Below are 20,228 nucleotides of genomic sequence, written 5' to 3'. Positions count from 1 at the left end.
AATCTGGGACAGTTCCTCAAATATGTCAGCTAAAAAGAATGGCTGAGATGTGGGAAACTCCCTCACCTCCTCTGCAGTGAAGACTGATGCAAAGAATTCATTTAGTTTCTCCACAATGGCCTTATCTTCCTTGAGTGCTCCTTTAGCAGTTCAATCGTCCATGAACATTGTTCAAATGTTTAAAACTAACTTTTATCATTGGAATTATTAATGTGAGGAAGCATTTGTTGGTCACACTGTAAAAGTTTCTTTGCAAACTAAAATTTGGAGCAAAATTTAAATCAGGTGTCCCTCTTCACTTTGATGTACATTATAAACTTAAATGTATGTTGTGTTTTTTTTTAATCTTAAAGCCTTCTAGAAAGTGTAAAGTATTAACATAATATGCCATAATCAGTTCAGAGTCAATTTTTGTCTGTTTCAGTCAGTTTTTGGACTGTTGCAGACTCTAAATAGTTGGAGGTGTTTAAAATCATGTAATGGAGCCTAAGATTTCACTTGTTCTTAAATTAATATAGGTAAGTAGAGAACTATAGTTCCAATCCTGCCAATGGCTCCATGCAGGCATACAAGTCTACCTAAATGGATCTTGTTATAGGATCAGGGTCATAGTTACTGTGTTCTCTGCTGCCAGGGTCAACTCGAACACTCTTTAAAACACAGGCTCTTGACAATGACTATAACACTTTTTTGCTTCTTACTAAATTTTTGTTTTAAGATGGTATATGCACAGGAACAGATTAAAAACAACAAATGCAGTACGTAGCCATTTACACATTCATCCCAAAATACCTAGAGGCAGTATTCCACATTTTAAACTAAGGATCTGCAAAACATGATGCAGAATTTTTTTGACTTACAAGAGAACCATCAAAGTACATGAAACCATACTTTTCTCACGCTTGTAACTTAACTGGCTAAGGCTCAGATCCTGTAAAGACTGACGCACACATTTAACTTTATGCACATGTGTGGCCCTATTGACTATGAGATGAGTAACATGCATAAAGCTAAGCATGCATCTTAAGGATTAGGGTCCAAATCAGTTTGAAAAGTTCTCCAAGCTCTTAATGCTAAGACTGAGTATGCATTGAACTTTTAGCTATTCAGTACCCCTGAAAACAGAAGTTTATCATGTGAACACTAAAACTTAATTTGAGTGTAATTGACTGTGTCACTGATATTCAAATCAATTTTCTTATTTGAGCACAAGTAGCTAATGGGGTGGGGGGAACCAAAAACCCTAAAACACACTACATATTGTTCACATGCAAACTTTAGAAAGTTTGCCTTACAATAGCTAAGATGTTTTTAAACTTTTATTACTGGGTAAGGTGGATAATATGACATCTAGTGGATCAACATATTTAGAATACCCGAGCTTTTGGGGCTCAGAAGGTCCTATCAGCAGGTATTAAACCAATGTTCACTAGAATGTTCACTAAATCAAGAAATAATCCATCAGCTTTTGAGCCAGCACCTGACATTGGAACTTTTTTGGCCTGAAAGCTTCTGATTCAAGTGCCAATCCTGTAAATTCCTCTGGGTGAACTTGAGAGCCTCGGTGGGTCAAAATACTCAGGCAGAGGTCTGCCCATTGAATCCTATACTGTAAATTACTTTTTGACCTAGTAAAGGGTGTTTTTTACCTTTTCCACTTTCTAAGACCAATACAGCTGCAAACATTTTCTGCAGGTTACTGGGTAATGCATCGTCTTGAAATTGATCAACTTGTTTAACCAGAAGTAAACCTTACTATAGTATTAATTGCTATAAAGAAAACATTCTTTGTTTATATTCTAACTCTGCTTTGTGCCTGAAATTTTTCGGTTATCTCCACTTTCTCTGTAAGTCTGATTCTTGGTATATTTTTCACTGTTTAAATTCTATTTTCTGTTGAATTAACTGTTAAATTAAGAATACGGGAGAAATTTGACTCGTTTTAAAAAGTGCCCCAATATTTCTGTTTCACCATGTAATAGCAAATAAGGTGCAAAATTTAAAAAAAAAAAAACCACTAAGGCAACCTTTTATCTTGGAAGTGGGGGAACTGACATCTTATCTCCTGGTTCCATAAGCACTGAGGGCCAGTAGTTCTATGTGGGCAGGGCCGGCTCCAGCATTTCTGCTGCCCCAAGCAAAAAAAAAAAAAAAAAAGCCGCGATCGGCGGCGGCAGTTCAGTGGCAGGTCCTTCGCTCCTAGAGGGAGGGAGGGACCTGCCACCGCAGGTGCCACCCCTCTCCCTTAGCCGCCCCAAGCACCTGCTTGTTAAGCTGGTGCCTGGAGCCGGCCCTGTATGTGGGACACTAGTCTCACTGTGTAGATCTAAAGCTAGGGTCTTTTCAGTGTCTGACTAAAGATACCAGCACAATATCTAGAAAATTCAGTGTGCAATAGATAAAGCAATGCTAAACAGGCAGAACTTTGGAGATTTATAACTGGACATTTCCCAAGAGTTGCTAATAGGAAAGTGGCTATGACATTTTGTCATTGGCTGCCAGGTTTCCAAGTGTATCTGACTGAGACTTTTGTGTGTGTCAAGGTGGATGAGTGAAAAATAAATGAAACCAAAGTTAAGAATTTATGTAGACCCCTACCACCACAGCAGCAGTTTACCCTTGTTAAGGGATGGGGAACAAATCTTTAAGTGCTTTTTGTAACTTTTTTTTCTACAGTGGTGCATTACTGAATGTCTTTATTGTATGTTAAATTGTATATGTACTATATATGTTTATATTGTTGTATGTAGTCCAGTTCTTTTATAGCTAAAGAACAAAACAAAAATTAAATAAATATTATGCTAACAATGAGAACATAGTATGATTTTGTTCCTCTTCCCATAGATATGTTAGGTGTATGATTTAAGTAGATGGCTTGCTGGTGGCCCTGTGGGATTTTCTGAATCAGTGCTGTAATTTGTCACAGTGCTTTTCTTGCAGGGTATAAAGTTTCAGTGGGAATTATAATGGAAGACATAGTGAAACTATAAACATTTCTATCCATATAATTATTTGCAATTCCCATGTCAAGGAAAGTGAAATAATGACAAACTGTATCCCAAACATTCTAATAAATAGCTTAAAAGAAAATTAAGTGACAAGTTGACTTGTATCCTCCTCAAACTCCATAATCTATAGTGCTGAGAGAGCTACCCAGTCTCTGCAACTGCGAACAAGAGATGTCATTTCATTTTGAAAGTGGAAGGGACCCTCCTGTTCACATCAAGCAAAGGAGCCTTTCGCTGGTGTCCTAAACCAAACAGCCCACTCACCTATGTCATTGTGTGCCATGATGGGCACTAGTCTAGACATTCTTACCCTCTGCCGGGGGAAGGCTTACAGAAATGGGCATGGAGGGGCGGGGGGTGTAAAATGGCCTTTAGGCATCACATTCCCTCCTGGGGAGCATGTGGGACTGCGGGTGCGAGACGAGGAAAATGCAGCCCACCCTGCAAGGCGAGCTCGAGCAGCGGAAGCTGCTGGGTTGTGCCTGCAATCGGTGCGTTGCCCCTTTAATTGTGTCCCCAGCCCTCGGGCGTCTCTGTCCAACGCCCACGTCAGCAAATACCTTTTGTTTCTCTCACGTTCGGGCTTCCATCGGTAAGGGCGGCGGGACCCGCAAATTGCATTCAAGCGGCAAAGCGCCCCCGCCCAGGGCGTTGGGGATCCCGCACCCACCTCCCGCTCCGCAGCCGCAGCCCGCGGAACCCAGCCGGTAAGTGGCGGCTCCGCAGCCGGGCGGACTGGGCGCTGGGCGCTGAACTGGCCCCAGCCCGGACAGCGGCTGGCTCTGCGGACCCGAAGCGGGCGGCCGGGCGGGCGCTCCCAGCCCCAGGCGCTCTCCGGAGCCGAGCTTCAGCCCCGAGCGAGCCGCGCTCGCAGGGAGACCCAAGCGGGCGCCATTTGTAGCCCGGGCGCTGCTGGAACGGGCCGGGACTGGCAACAAAGGGCTGGTGGGGAGCGGGAGCGCGGCGGCGAGTGCGGGGCCGGAGAGGCGGCGAGGCCGCTGCGAAGGGGGAAGGAGACACGCGTGTAAAGCGCAGGACGCTGGAGGCCAGGCAGGGGCTGCTCGGGCCGCGGCGGGCGGCAGGTCCCGGGCGGAGCCGCACCCGGGAGGCTGCGGACAGCGGCGCTAGCGCGCCGGGGATGGGGCAGCCCCGTCCCAAGGCGCCTGGCGCTGGCCCGCTCCCGGGCACGGATGCTCTGATCGGGCGGCAGCGCCTGCGCTGATCGGGGACCGCTGGCTCTGAAGTCCGAAGGGACCGGCCTTGCTCGGCGGGCGAGTCTAGCGCCGTCGGGCGTCCCTGGTCCTACCCCAGTTCCCGAGCGACCGATTCAGCCTGGGTGTGGGGGTGAGTGACAGCGCCCTTCCCCAGTGCCGTGGGGCGGGAGCCGGGGCTGGTAGCTCGGGTGTCCACTGAGAGTTTGTGCTGCTGCCTCCTTGTGCGGCGTGGGTCCCCTGGGCCAGGAGGAGGCGGAGAGTGGGGCTGTTCGGCCCCGCTGCGGAGAGAACTGCGCGTTCGAGCGCTCCTGGTTCCCTCACTCAGCGAGTCCATCCCATCCTGCTCTCAGCCCGCTTCCCTGTGACAGGGGAGAGACAGAACTATCCCCCGTCCACACCTCAGCGGGGTCTCACACCGGCTGAGGGAGCTGGAAGAGAGCATCTCGACTCTATTCAATTTGATAGCGCCACATCCCTTCAGTATCCGCTGACTGATGAGTATTTATTCACTGTACTTGTATATCATGAAGATTGCTAGCAAGCTACCTTGAGTCTGCTCAGAAATGTATTCTTTGCTCATATGTAAATGTAATACATCTAGCTTCTCTCTAATAAATTCATTGTTCATTTCTTACACAGAAAGGCAAGAAGGCTGAATGGGATTTTTAAAAAGTCAGTAATAACAGGTATGTGTTTCAGACTTTGAAAGGTGCTTTCCAGACACAATAAAGTATGCCATCTAGTCTCTTCTGATTTGAAATTCGTTTTTAAGGAGTCTGATACAAATATTACTGACATCTGGACAAATCCAAGGTTTTAGTTCAAGCAGTAGCCTAAGGATAAAGAGGTTATAGCATCATCAGTGCAGTCTTATATCCACTTCAGGACAAAGACCTCATCATTTTGTTGCCAAACATTTCTGTTTCCAGCCACCAGTGAACATCACCACACATGTTTAGCAAAAGCTAGCATTATGTTTCTCCATTTTCATGTAAGGAGTCCATGTTGCACCTGCCATGCATTGATATTCATTCGGTTGTAATAGTAGTTCATCTTCCTGTTGTGTGGGGCTGGGTAGGGGGTTGCTTATTTTCCTTTTGTGACATGATTAAAAATCATTGTCACTTTAGGTTCTTAAGTCTTCCAGATATTCTTATTGGTTTTCTTTTTTGTCTGTGTTCACTTCTATATCATAGTAAGAATAAAATATTTTTCTTGATTTAATATGACTGTTCAAAAATAAAATTATTTGAAACTTTAACCATGAATATCTGCTTTTTATGTCTCTTTAGGTTTAAAATAGAAATGTTGATATGGAGAGTGTTCTTCACCTAGCTTCCATTTAACAGTTACATGGAAGTAAAAAAATCTATACTTTCTCTTTTGCATGCCTCATTGAGAGAAGAGTACAGTAGTCAGGAGAATACTTGTAAGTCTAAAGAAGAACCATTCACATCACCAGCATCCCATATAATATATAGTACTATATAGTCTAGTCACTTACTATATGACCATCCCAGTTCTCTGCACTGGAGATGCAGATTCATCTTTTCTGGTCTGATTCTAATTCTCTGGATTAGTAGAGAATGGCACTGTGGAAAGAAAAAGGACAATTTAGACTCTGTCAGAAATGTGGAGAGCACACTACTTTATCCGGTGGGTGGGTGCGGTGGGGGTAGGAGATGAAGATTCTTGCAGCTTACCATATAGTGCATGTACAGTAAAACAGTAATCTGACGTACTGATTTAATTTCCTGATCATTGATGTCTTCTGAACATGCATTGTGAGATTTAAAATACATTTCTGAACTGTGAAGATCATGTTCATAGTGTGTCTTGTATCACTTAGTTTTGATGGTAGTTTGTGATGACTGTCATTAATACACTCTATTTTTAAGAGCAATAAACTCTAGATTTTTTTCAAACACTACTTCATAAAACTTCCAGTCATTTAAATTTTATTCCCAATATGCTGCGGAACCTACAAATATATATAGTACCCCCAAACTGTATTATTCCATCATAGGGTCTCCTGGCTTTTATATTTTTAAGGGATAATTTCATATCTGTTCACTAAAAATATTGGTGTGGGGCAATCAGAGTAATCCAGTAGTTGACCATTCAATATATGTGTTGGATTTACATCACCTATATCTTGCTTTATGGACTGGTAGGACTGCAGAATTTGCCAGCTCCTGGTGAGAGAGCACCTTTCATTGTTCTGCAGTGATCTTTGTGTAACTAAGGAGCAATGTTGAAAGATACTAAAGCCAGTCCTATATCCAGCCCTTTTTGCCAAAGAAGGTAGCTCTGACATGAGCTCTTTAGGGAATGGGTAGTGGAGAGAAAATTCTGGTGGTAAGGACATAGTAGACTGCTGCTTATATTTCTTTCAATAGAAATTGATATTAGATTACCAAAAATGGGATAGTGCTTTTAAAATATTCTATTTCAAAATAATGGTGTTAATTTCAGTGGCTAAATGCTGACAGTTTTATGTTCCAGCATCACCCACTCTTTATAAAAGACTGTTCGCTTTGGACACTTCTAAAAAATATTACTCAACTAGATTTTTTTTGTCACTTCTTAGGCAACAAAGTTGAGAAATTACTATTTGTGTATTAAAAATTACATTTATGTAGCACCATTCATCCCACAGGAATCTATAAGACCTTTCCAAATTATATATTCAGGAATAACTTAACCCACTGGTAAGTGTTACACAGCAGCTTTTAACAATACACATCAATAATGCATGACAATTTAGAATAGGAATTGAGGAATAAAATTATCCACTGAAAATGGAGGGTGACTTTAGGAAGGCAGAATGTAAATATCCCAGTGGGAATTTGGCATGACTTTACAGGCTAGGACCACTTAACTCCTACACAAAATGGAATATTAGTGATCACAAGTGGTCAGGTTCTTCTCTGAAAGGCAACTCCTTCCACTGAGAGTCCCATAGCATCAAGCTAGTGCATTGTTTCATTATTGGTTTTGAAAAAAGATTACCACTTACTGAAATTACAACGTCACTTGTGGCAGTACCTGGATTTTCCCCAGTTTCTTAACCAAGTACTGACAAAACCCAACCCTGCTTAGTTTGTGAAATCTGCCAAGATCCCATCGTGAGGTGGAATGACTACTGGAATACCCACAGAGGTAAAATCTTTGCTCCGCCAATCAGATTACTTCTTTCAGCTTGCACATTTTATAAATATAATTTTCAATTTTTTTTAGAGTAGTTCTTGTTTGCCCTTCTCTGGAATGGATATTTCTTCTCATCAATCTCGCCTCCTACAGCAACTGAATGAGCAGCGCAGGCAAGACTTATTCTGTGACTGCAGTATCCTGGTTGAGGGGAAGGTCTTCAAAGCACATCGCAATGTGCTGTTTGCCAGTAGTGGTTATTTTAAAATGCTCCTTTCTCAGAGCTCAAAAGACATGAGTCAGCCAACAACTGCTACCTTTCACATGTTCTCCCCTGATACTTTTATGGTCATTCTGGACTTTGTGTATTCAGGCAAGTTATCTCTTACTGGTCAAAATGTGATTGAGGTCATGTCAGCTGCTAGTTATCTGCAGATGACAGATATCATTAGTGTTTGTAAGACTTTCATTAAATCGTCACTGGACATCAGTGAGAAGGAGAAGGATCGCTACTTTAGTCTTTCAGAAAAAGATCTGAACAGTAATGGAACGGAGAGTCCATGCTTATATAGCCCAGAATGGAGAGTAGAAAGCAGTCCCCCGCATTCTCAAATGGACTCTGATGTAGGGGTATCTATGGTGGGTGGAAATTCCTGGAGTAATTGCACCTACTACTCAGCTTCACAAAGGAACACCCAACAATCTCACTTGACCAAACCGACTCAAAGACGGCATTCCTTTAAAAAACGTATCAGGCATCTTGGATTGCCACAGTCCACTGACGTCCCCCATTGTAAATCAAGGAAACTTGGAGATAGAGCTTCAGAACCTACTAGCCACATTTCTCAATCTGAAGAGCAAACTCAGCTTGATACAGAAGTTGACTTTGCCCATGCTGGGTATCAACGTGGTCTGAGATCAGAGGTGTTGCCAAGGAGCTTGCTAGAGACCCAGCAGGAGCATGAATCATCCAGATCAGCCAACAAGTCTAAATCATCAAAAGCAGATGAGCTATATGCAAATATGCCCACAATTTTAGGTGTTATGGGGAGTTGGATTGAAGGTAAGAGTGAACTAAACATTTATTCCTTCACTATTAGAGGTTCTGAAATGTTTTTTTCTGCTGAATTTTTGGCCCAGAAATTGATTGAACATTTAACTCAATAAAAATGATCAGCTCTAGAAACTGAAAAATTAGTTACAGTAATGCACTACAGTGAAATCTGGAATCGCCTTTTTAACTAATGCCTGATAGTAACTCCATGGTTATATTTTTAGATTGCAAATCATTCAGACATTCCCATATTGATAAGTTATTGTAATGACTTTGAATTCCTGATAAATGAGGCTCCAGTAAAATAATTAAAGTTACATTTTATATTGTTGCTATGAACAGATTTTTATTTATTTGTCCATATTAATTTATAAACTCTGTCAGGCTCATTTTAAAAATTGCTATGAATCGTCATGTGATAATTCTTACAGTAGCAGCAGCCAGTCAGTTTCATCCTGAATTTCTCATTCTAGGAAGACATTATTTACTTTGTTTCTTGGATTCCCTTTTAAGGAAGTGCTGTTGCCTCACTGAAAACTTTAAAAATAAGTTCCCTATAGTAAGGATTATTCTAATAGCAATGTCCTGCATTTGTTACTTCTAAGTACAGATGAGACAGACCTTTACCAATGCTGAATGTCATGATTGGTTAGCAGTGCTAATGGGTGCTGGCACTAGGGTGCTGCACCCCCATTGCTTGAAGTGGTTTCAGACATATATAGGGTTTACAATTTTGTTCAATGGCTTTCAGCATACCTATTGTTCCAATGCCACTGAGTGCTAATACCGACTTTTACAGGAAGAGTTGTAAAATGATGGACTACTACACGGAACAGCCTCTAACAGAAAGATGATCCTAGCAGAAGACCAAACATCTAGTTGATAATAATGAGTGAAAGAGTGCATTGTGTTAAATGTAGCTGATATGTGTCTTTGACTAGACTAGAATGTAAACTGGCCACTAATTAGTTTAAAGAGAGTCTTCAAACTTGTAGGTTCTCTCAGGTATGCTGTAAAGATAGGTGAAAAAATACATAGCACTCCTTCAGGAAAGAATATTTCATGTTGTTGATCTTAATTCCTTAACAGGATTCTGCAAATGTATAGTTGCCATGGGCAAAATGCACATTTCAATTGTTATCAATGCATGTACAAATATGTTATTATATGATCCTTACAAGCAGAAAAACAACTGTACCAGATAGTGCAAAAAACTGTTTTGATTCTTTACTGTTTAGAGTTATAGACTCTTTTTGATTTCTTAATTAGACAAGATTTCCTTCTAATTGTTTGAATTTAAGGGGAAATTAATAATTGTTTTCAACAAATCATCCAGTTTTAGCAATTAAGGGTGGACTGATCCTCCAATCTACATTGTCATATCTCAGTGGATGACTGGTGCACTTCACTGACCTTGGGTTCAATAATAAAAATGAATGTAATCAATTTTTAAAAATTATAAAGTACACTATATATTTTAAAAAAATCTCACATAACTTTCCCTTTGGGGAGAGAAAGGGAGAATGAAAGAACCATACGTGATAGATGCTAGTCACATCACTTAATGAGCTACCAGAAAGCACATACACCACAGTGATGTGTGGGATATAAGAGCCTGTATAGGCTGGAGCTGCTACTTTAAAGGCATAAAGTTCTGTTCTACAACTAACTGAGCACGTAATTACAGGAAAGGCAGTCTTAATAAGGAGATCAAGCTACTGTACCTTCGGTTAGAGTTTGTAATACCATATCTAACTTCCAGGTGCTAAAACTTGTCAAGTCCTAGGTTTTTATAGCTTTTGCTGCTTTCAAAAAGGGAATACCATCGAGTTGCAACAACCTATGCCCTACTTATAAACTGTTCATTTGTCAGCTAATTAATACATTTTAAAAGATTATACATAATGATGTCTTGATGACTCCTTGCAAAGGTCATTCCTTTGTATTTATATATTTTCAAGATTTTTTCCTATTATGTAGCATGAATTTTCCTTTGATAAGAAATTAAGGGGGTGGACACACAACTCCAGGTAGACCTTCTGTATACATCCAAAATTAAAAAAACAATATATTTAATAAGATCTTGGTGTCTTCTTTGGCACTTCATTCCCGTGTATGTGACCTCTTTTGCTAGGCACTGCCTCCTAGAAATTGACCAAACCCTTTGCAATGAGAAAGGGTTCAGTCATACTTTTCTGTTGCACATATGCATCAGGCTGTCTTATGACTGATATATTCTAAATCCGAAGTTCTCAAACTGGGGGGCTGCGCCCCCCTGGGGGGGACAAGGAATGTATTCTGGAGGGGCATGAGAAGCCGCTTTGCCTTCAGAGCTGGGTGGCTGGAGAGCAGCAGCTTCTGGTGGGGCACCCAGCTCCGAAAGCAACACTGCTGCCAGCAGCAGCGCAGAAGTAAGGGTGGCAAGCTGCTGGCCAGGTTCTCAGTTCTGAAGGCAGTGCCACTGCCAGCAGCAGCAGAGAAATAAGGGTGTCAATGTCATGCCACCCTTCCTCAATAACGTCCTCTTCTGCTGTAATGCAATCTGTATGGTGTACTGAACTTTCACAGTAGACAGAGAGAATGGCACTAGCAAACGGTCTCTGATTTGATGGGCAAACTCAGGAAAGTGGTACAAAACTAAAACTAACTTGGCTGCAGAATAAAATGGGTTTATGTTTTTTTGTAATGCAAATTAGCAGCCATTTCACTGTTGCTCACGAAAAAACTAAAAGGGAAATATGTGTGTTATTGAATATGCCTGGCAATGCTGTAGTTTGAATTAATCTCCTGGTAAGCAGAGAACAAGCTGTATAGAATTTCTCAAATAGGATAGGAATTGACCCGTTCCTTCTCTGTCTCACCTGCTAGCAGGAAGGTAAGTACATTTTTCAAAGTTTTCCATGAACAGTCCACAGTTCATTTAAAAAAATCAAAAAGGTAGTAGTCCTTTCCTGTTCATTTATTCTCTCATCCTTCTTTGGTATGTAGACTACTAAAGCAAGATTTGCCACTTAATCTCCTTGAGCTGGTAGGGACTGGCAGTATTGCAGAAGCAGCGTGTTCAGCCTCGGGGGAGGAAGTGCTTATTATGTTGCTGTGCCACTACCCTCATGGATGACACAGTAGTGTCTGACTCAAGAGAAAAATCTTTCAGCCTTAGTTAGTGTTACAGGGTCATCTTAGTCAGACCTGCATCAGATGCATGACAGTGCCTCAGTTTCCTCTGTTCTGTGCCTCTGGGATAACCATGCAAATAGAATTTCAAAACAAAATCTCCCTTCTGTGGTCTGGTTTATTAATATACAAGTTGAATTCCAATATTTGCACTGGAAAGCCTTTCCGATCCACACCTCATCCTCTGACTTCTACAGCCCTCCCACTGAGGTCTGTGAGTAGTTATTCCATTTTAACCAGGTTCTTGACAGCCTTTCTGCCAGGGTCTGTGAAAAGTTCTTTCAGTCTTTCTTGGCTGCTGGGATCCACAATATTTCTAAGCAGTCCTTGCCCCACTCAGGCTCCCTCCCCAGTTCCTTGGCAGTGACGGCTTAATAGCCATTCTTCTTCCGGTCTGCCAGTGAAGAAACTCCCTGATCCACCATCCAGATCTCTTTCAGACTCTTCTGCCAAAAGGCCTTGCTGTCCTCCTAGTCACATGTCTCTATACTACCAAAGGGACTGAAGCCCTGCAACAAATGTGCTGGTGCAAGCTAGCCCTTAACGGCCCACCATGATGCTACACTTGGCTACACAAGGTTGCCATGAGGTAGGTCTTGAGGTGAATTAAGGGATGGATGGCAGCAGGGAAGTCCTATACTGAGGATTGAGGGACAGAGTTTCATAATTAAAGTATTTCAGATAAGACAAAAACTGTCATTATCTTACTGGATTTCTTTTTCTATCACTTACAATCACCAAGACTTTTCTGTGTAAACAGAAGCTATTTTTTTATCTATTTTATTCTGTTTGCTTGATTCATTTACTGTTGTCACATGATATGACAGTTGCTTCTAGAATCTATAGTAACAAAATCCAATGTCAGAAACCTTGGATTGTGTCGACACTATTGTACACAATACAGCAGGAGAGTAAGGCTCTTTAGAAAAAAGACTTTGTGTGTACAAATATGCTGGTAAAACATGGTGGGAAAATATCCCAGATTGGTCCGTGACCAGTTAATGAGGGTTTTGATAAAATATTTTATCTAAAGGTATGCAAGTAAGGCTGCGATTCTTTCATGCTGTGGGTAGTCATGTTAGAAATTCAGTGTTGAGTGGAAATATCTGCAATTATTTCAGTTTAAAAAAAAGTGGTTAGATCTCCTCCTGCTGTTCATAATCAAACTATCATGTATACATCAGAAAATCTGATAAATTTGGTAAGTCTGATACACGTCATTTGGGTTTGGAACGTTAGTCATTGCTTTTTTCCCCACTACTAAAAAGAGCATGAAACTTTTAGAAATTAACAGGACTGTTTTTGTAACAGATGATGTGAGGTTCAAGTGCCCATTTTGTACCCATATGGTGAAGCGGAAAGCAGACCTAAAGCGTCACCTTCGTTGTCATACAGGGGAGCGACCCTATCCATGTGAGGCATGTGGTAAAAGATTCACAAGGCTAGAGCATCTGCGTAGCCATTTTCGAACAGTATGTATATTTTTTAACATATAACAGATTTTTTTAAAATGTGTGTAGCATAAACCTGCCAGTCACTTCTGTAAAGAATCAATTGGGTGAACTTTAGACTATTTGCTTCTGAACATTTCTAAATAAACCATTTTGTTGTGATTATTGCTTGGATTTGAAGAACAACTCTGATTATTAAGATGAGCATGGTACTTGTGTCTTCAGAATACAAAGGTCAATTATTGTACATTATTCAAACACTGAAAAATAATATATTGAATAACTAATGCTCAAATTAAATGTTTTCCTGTTCCAGTCTGGTATTTTAAAAGGTTTCCCAATGTTTATCTTTTCTCCCTCTTGCAAAATATTATGTCCCTGAAATGACCCAGTTTGTGGGTAAACTCCTTTTAAGCTTTTCTGCATCATTCTGACAAAACACCTCAGTCCTGACCTGTGGAAATCCTGTTATTACAGTTCTCTGTCTCTTTTGAAGAAAGACTGCTAATTGTTCACAACTGTGAAGTTGTTTGTGAAGTGGACATTTTATTTTTTATAGGGATTATGATGAGACTACCAACCGAAACAAGATTTGATTCCTAGTTTTCATAGGGAAAAAAAAGCACGGAATGTTGTTGACCAGCTCCCATCTCTTTCCAGTGATTTTTGCATTGTCTCCCACCTGAATCACATGGTTCTAGTAACAGCCTTTCATCTCTACACTAGTTCACATCTATCTCATTTTGACAGTGACCAAGAGACATAACATTCCAAAGCTGTTTGGTGATCTATGATGAAATGAAGTGATTGTCTCAGTACTGTTCACAAAAATCAACACCAACATTTGTACTAATTGATAATCTTGCTGGAAGTCCCAGCATAGAGACTGTGGACTGAATAGGTATGGAAACTGAGTTACTTTTTCAGTCTCAGAGATAGTCTCTCCTGGCCAGACTCAAGACCTTTTATTACTGGATTGTCTAACCTTACAGAAGAGTTAGATGACATAGCAACAGAAATTCCTATCTGCCTGACCCCACTTCTACACCACAGCTTCTGTTGTTACTAAAACTGGTGTAACTCACCAGTGGTGAAGTAGAGTAGAGTAGAGCCCTGCATGGATACAAATTATTTGTATCCAAGTAGGGCTCTAATTATGAGTCCTAATTTACCTACTGTAGACCAAGCTATTGGCAAGATGAGTAGTACTGGGAAATTTGTGCCATTTCTGTTTTTGGATTAAGAGAGGACTTAATCAATAGTGCTGACAATCTAGCATTTTTTCAGAAGCTCTACATCCTAGTAGAACTTTCAGCAGATATCTCTCTCAACTTAGATGTGGATAGAGTACTGATTATACTGTGCAATTGATATTCTTCTCAAAGATTCTTCCCTGAATATGTAACAGATTTATTAAAGTACATGCTGTAGTTTCAGTCTCTCCTTATGAAAGGAAACTGGTCCTATTACATCACAGAATTGTTAAAATTACGGTATAGAATCTGAAAAATAACTTGTATTTTTGTGCTGCTGTTGGATAATATTTTTTATAAATTTAAATTTTCAGATTCATCAGGCTTGTAAGCCAATATGCAGAAAGTGTAAGCGCCACGTGACTGACATGACAGGGCAAGTGGTGCAAGAAGGAACAAGGCGCTACAGACTGTGTAATGAATGTCTGGTTGAAGCTGGTATAGAAAGCATTCCTATTGACTTGGAGGCTGAACAATCACTTGGGTTTTCACCAGAAGAAGAGGACAAGGATTCTAGGTGGCACTTTGGTGAAGAACACAGAACTAAAGAAGTTGTGGAGGATGACTCTGCTGGCTTAGTCATCCAGGAAGTTGATGATAGTGAAGATGAGGCTGAGAAAAAGGAAGTAAAGCCAAATATTAGTTAGTTGTTAATTAATTGAGAACTAGTAAATCTCACCATTACATTAACTTCTTGTGTCTTGCCCATATCCCCAGACTCTGGTTAACAAGCAAAGTTCTGTCATTATGACTGTGATACGGTCTTATTTGCATGCTTTGTATTCATCAAGACACCAAGATCTGTGACATTGGAAAGAATCCCAAGACAGAATGATGAACAATTCACCTTTGAACGACTAGAGGGATGAATAACTTTTTTATTAAAATATTCCTTGAAGACTTTTAAATGAAGGAAAAAACATTACATTCTCACCAATACTTGCTCTCTCTTTAAGAAACATTACACCATTTTAAAAAGCAATCATTTTTGCACAAGTTCTAAGTTACTCTTGTTCATAGGATGCATTTTTCATCCAGCAAAATAGAATGAGAATTAAAATATTCTGCCACCGTGAAGCAGAAAGGGTACTGTGTCACTCAAAGTGCTCTGTAGCCAAGGGCTCCATTAAACTTTTCTTATGTTTTGTATTTTAAAAGAATCTCAGTATAAGCATATGGTACATTTATTTTCTTATTTTGAAAAAATCTGTTACAACTCATTCATCAAATTTATCTTTCAAATAAATGAATGTACGTTAGTCTTCCTTATTACAGCAATTTGTGTTTGTATATTAGCTGCAGAACTTTTCTTTAGCAAATATCACATAACATTTAAAGAAAAAATATACTGTATTTGAGTTCTTGGATTTTCAAGACAAATATATTTTCCATAAGGCAGAGCTCTTTTTAACTTTTTCTGGTGTTAATTCTACTTTTATGATACCTAAGTGAAACCAAGAAAGACATTGTAAAATATATGCTAATAATTTTTATATTAGCAGCTAACTGAAGAGAAGGAGATTTTAATCTCCTTTTTCTAGAGCCAGTTTACAAGGTAAGACTATCTGTCTGGCCTCTGAGCTCCTCCTCCTCATATTGTTGCAAGTAGTTCCACCGCCCCCAGAGCTCTTCCTACCAATCAATCCTCTCTGGCTCCCAACTCCAGGAGAAACTTTCTTAGCCTGAAACACTAACTCAAAAACTGAGAAATATGAGACATAGCACTAAATAAAACAACTATACAAACTAATACCTACGTGGTCTCCTTTGCAGAAAATGTATGTACAAAGTAAGAACAAAAAGCTCCCTGTCTGCAAGAAGTCCAACAGTCCAGAATGTGGGCTATTCCTAGCAGTATCCCAGGTGAAACCCTTGGCAGGTTTACTGAAATAGGAGATTTAGGATAGTTGTCTTAATCTACAATCCTGGGGACTCTGCATTCAAAAGGTACAGAGCTAACATCTATTCTGTAATGTTGAGTTAAAGTGTGGATTGATCACCAGGGTCCTGTCTGACATTAGTGCCATGGAAAAAGTAGTCATGCTTTAAGGAGACTGGAACCTTACACCCAGAGAGCAAAAGTATTCCCATAAATCTTCCTGAATATTCCAATCAGGCTCACAAGCACTAGTTCCTCATCCCCACAACCCTCGCAGTCTGTGCACAATTATGTGATTGGATTTTCAGAACAGTTAGACACAATGTAACTCTTGAAAATTCAAACCAAAACAACATGTAGATATCTATGTGCTTATCTACTGGTTTAGATGCACCCTGTTCGGTTCCTGATAAGTGATGAGCACCCAACGCCATTGATGTTGATGTGAATTCTGGGTGCTCAGCATCTTTCCAGATCTGGGCCCAAGTACTAGGGCTTTGAAAATTCAGCTGTTAATTTCCAACCTAGATTAAACCTAATATAGAAAAATATTGAGTGTACAAACAATTGTTTTCAGAGGGAAGTTTACAGACAAAATTAAACTGTAGAAAAATTAACTCACATGCTACAAAAATCTGAGGAAACAAATAAAATGGTTAAAAATTTTGAATGGATAGGAATGAAAGATTCTAAAGTATTACACTACGTTTAACATGTTGAATAACCTTTAACACTATCACAAGGTGCCCCAGTTTTTGTGGAAAGAGAGATCCTATTCTTCCTGTCCTATGACATTACTTAGTTTCTGCTGCATAATACAATGGTTCTTTTGTTGCAAGTACAGTTGAGACTTATGGTCCAAGGCCCCAATCCTGCAAACTGCTCTAGGCCTGCACAAAGCCCTGCAAAAATCAGGAGGCTCCTGATGGGTGCAAGGGGTCTACATGCACAGAACAACTTGGAGGATACAGGCGCAACTGTAGAGAACAATGAAATAAAGCAAATGTTAGGAAGAAAATTTGTATGCCTGCTCACTAATATTTTAAAAATTAGCAATCAAATGAAGACATATCTTATTCAAAAATATTGTTTTCCTTAAAGGGAGATTATTTGGTTTCACAGTCTCAAAATGTAACCTACCCTAACAATCAACTTTTAAGAAATTTTCTTCCTGATCTTGAAAAGTCTATCAGCCCTTCAAAACAAAGATTACAATACTGTTAAATCCTAACTTCTATACTAGAAAACCCACCAGCAAGAAATCAAGGGTGTGTGATTTTTGTGATTGCAGGCATAAGCTGTGCTATCTCCTGCCTCTTCTGCTCTATCAGTAGGATATTCAAATTTGCTAGTATCTTCTGATACCAGGTTTCTTGTACCTATCCTGTCTGCTCGCAGAAATGGAACAGGCATGAAGACTGGGATGATGCCAGAAACATACCCATGTCATGTACTAACTAAAACTAAGCTGGTAAATGTAATACTTGCACATATGTATATCCCTTTTAATATCAAAGTGCTTTTAAAAGGTGGATATTATGAGCATTGATTGTTCCAATTTATACTTGATACTTTTCAACTTAAAGTATACATTGGAATAGTCAATGCTCATAATAAAGTATAAATATTTAAATTTAAATGTTTAGGTAACATCTTTAATAGAACACTACCCATTATTTTTTAAGCTTTATATTGTTTCTATTTATTGTAAAGTTATAAAACAAGCTTTCCTTTCAATTTTGATCTTTTTTATTTGGAAAAAACAATTTAACCTTATTGGTAAAGGACTTGAAAGCCAATAAGTTTTAAATTAATTACTTTGTTTATTAAGCAATAATTGATGATACTGTCAGCACTCTTAATAGAGATCTAGTAATACTCTTAACTGTTGCAGGTTTTGGTTTTTATTGGCCTTGTAATGGTTTAAAAACAATCTAACAATGAAGTAATGACTTATGTTTTTTCTTTCTGATATCAGAATTCATTACATATTCTCTAGCTAGCTTTACTATCCAAATTTAGGATTAAAATACTTGACCATATGGGTGTAATCTTGGCCACACTGAAATCAATGGATTTTTGCCATTGATTTTAACGCAGCAGGATTTCAGCCAATATCTTTAAGTAAAAATAAATATACAGAAATCTTTAATTTAAAAAGCAACAATTGCCAAAGATTTGTCTTTAGTCACACACTAAGGTACTGTATTTTCTAATAGCAATAAAAACATTATTTTTGAGTAACATCTTTTGTCATTTAAAGAAATGAATATGTCACTTTTTGCAAGAAACAAAGAGGGAAATTGTGACCCTATTGAAGTCAATGGAAATTTTGCCTTGACTTAAATGGTACTGGGAATTCCCTCTTGGACTTTAGTGCATATTTTTTCACTTGCATGTTCTATGTTAAACAATGCAATAACTACACATATCCAATAAATCCCCTACTATAATACAAATGGGTCTTCTCATTCACACATATAGGGTAACACTCCTGTAATTTTATCCAAAGTAAAATGATGGGATATTATCTTCCAGAACATTGATTATGTCCTCTATTGCCACTGCTTCACAGGAATGTCTGACTACTAGGACAACCATAGGCCTTGGTTCTGCAAAAACTTATGCATATACTTAACTTCAAGACCTGCTGAAGTCATATTAAGCATGTGTTCAAGTCTTTGTAGAATCAGGCCTATAGTTAGAAAATAAAAATACTTATTAATTTTGCAATAATTTATTCATAAGATTATTGCCTAATAAAATAGATATACTGTTAATGTATGTTGCATTTAAGAATGGATAAAGTTGCAAGTAATACAAAATTAAACATCAAAGGAGAAAATATTATAATCTATTACATATCAGTCACATACCCATGCCATTGCCATCTGTGAAACAAAGTTATTAGATAAAACATTTCCCCCATGTAGTTTCCACTCATTATTATATGATAGATGCCATTCTTTTGTAGACCTACATTTAACCATTCCCCACACTAATCTGGTATTCCTTCATTTGTATTATAAAAATATTTATGATGTTACACTACAGAATCAGGAAACTGAAGTTGTGGAGAACAGTAGTTCTGTTAAAGCTTCCAGTACTACTGTTTTCTTGGGTCTATCTTTTTTTTTTTTTGGCACTTGCAGATTGATTTTTGACCTTACAGGGCAGATCCATATTCTGCAGTCTTCATTCGGTAAACCCCCCCATTTGAATAAATGTGAGTTGTTTTGACTAAGGATTGTAGGATTTGACCCATCATATGTAGTTAGTCAGTAATTCAGTTTGAAGCAGTGCAAAAAACACAAAGAGAAATTTGTGAAGATGATACTAACTTGGTCTTAATTTACTTTACCACAAAGAAAGAATTATTTCTCCTTTTGTCACCAGCTGCCTATCATTTTCACATACATACAGGGAGACTCACAAAGCAGTACCCCCAAGGGTTGAGTCAGCAACTGCAAGTTGTGTTTTTTTAAACAGATACAGAGAGAATGTGCTCTGTAGAACTAGGTATATGATTTTGTATACAAGGATTACACGGATATGTCCAATAAATTTAACATATGTACAGTTTGTGTGTCTTTTCTTTGCCAAACAAAATGATATAAAATCTGGCCCTTCTGCTGGCAGATAGTGCTTTCATCTCATGTACAAAATCATATTAAACTTTTATTGTGGCAGGAACTGGGGCATCCCGCCAACCCTGGGGGCTCAACTAAGAGTGAAAAATAAGGAACCGAGCATCTCTTAAAGTGTCTGGAGTATGGGAAGGATGTAAAGTAGAGCATGCAGGAGGTGAGAAAGGACAGGGCCTCAAAACTCTACTGAATGAAGAGAAAGAAATGGGACACCAGGGCCTAAATCATAAAGCTTGAGGGGGTTAAGAACAATTGGAGGCATTCTGGTGCCTTGAGGGGAAAGTGGGCGTGAGGCAGGACAGGGGCATCACATTCCCTCAGGGGAACATGTGGGTGTGTGGCAGATGGATCTTGGGCATCAAACCCCCTATCCTACACCAAGGTGTGAGAAGGAAGCA

The 20,228-nt window shown here is 39.3% G+C and overlaps 1 protein-coding gene across 3 annotated transcripts; it reads left to right on the top strand.

Annotated features, from left to right (window-relative positions):
• Positions 1-7,489: 7,489 nt before the first annotated feature.
• Positions 7,490-15,515, top strand: LOC112106180 (zinc finger and BTB domain-containing protein 8A-like). Of its 3 annotated transcripts, XM_024199307.2 has the most exons (4): positions 7,490-8,313; positions 10,257-10,270; positions 12,912-13,072; positions 14,619-15,515. In XM_024199307.2, exons 1-4 carry the CDS (start codon positions 7,490-7,492, stop codon positions 14,949-14,951), a joined length of 1,332 nt encoding a protein of 443 aa, XP_024055075.2. In that variant the 3' UTR covers positions 14,952-15,515. The 3 variants fall into 3 exon arrangements, with proteins under 3 accessions (XP_024055075.2, XP_024055074.2, XP_024055073.2); XM_024199306.2 differs by lacking the exon at positions 10,257-10,270 and having other exon boundaries at positions 7,490-8,315; positions 12,909-13,072; XM_024199305.2 differs by lacking the exon at positions 10,257-10,270 and having other exon boundaries at positions 7,490-8,435.
• The last annotated feature ends 4,713 nt before the right edge of the window (positions 15,516-20,228 follow it).

Source organism: Terrapene carolina, unplaced genomic scaffold (assembly GCF_002925995.2).
Source record: "Terrapene carolina triunguis isolate 2854851 unplaced genomic scaffold, T_m_triunguis-2.0 Scaffold236, whole genome shotgun sequence".
In the NCBI taxonomy this organism is placed as follows: Eukaryota; Metazoa; Chordata; order Testudines; family Emydidae; genus Terrapene; species Terrapene triunguis.
Note: the sequence above shows the minus strand (reverse complement) of the source record. Positions and strands in the feature narration are given on the sequence as shown.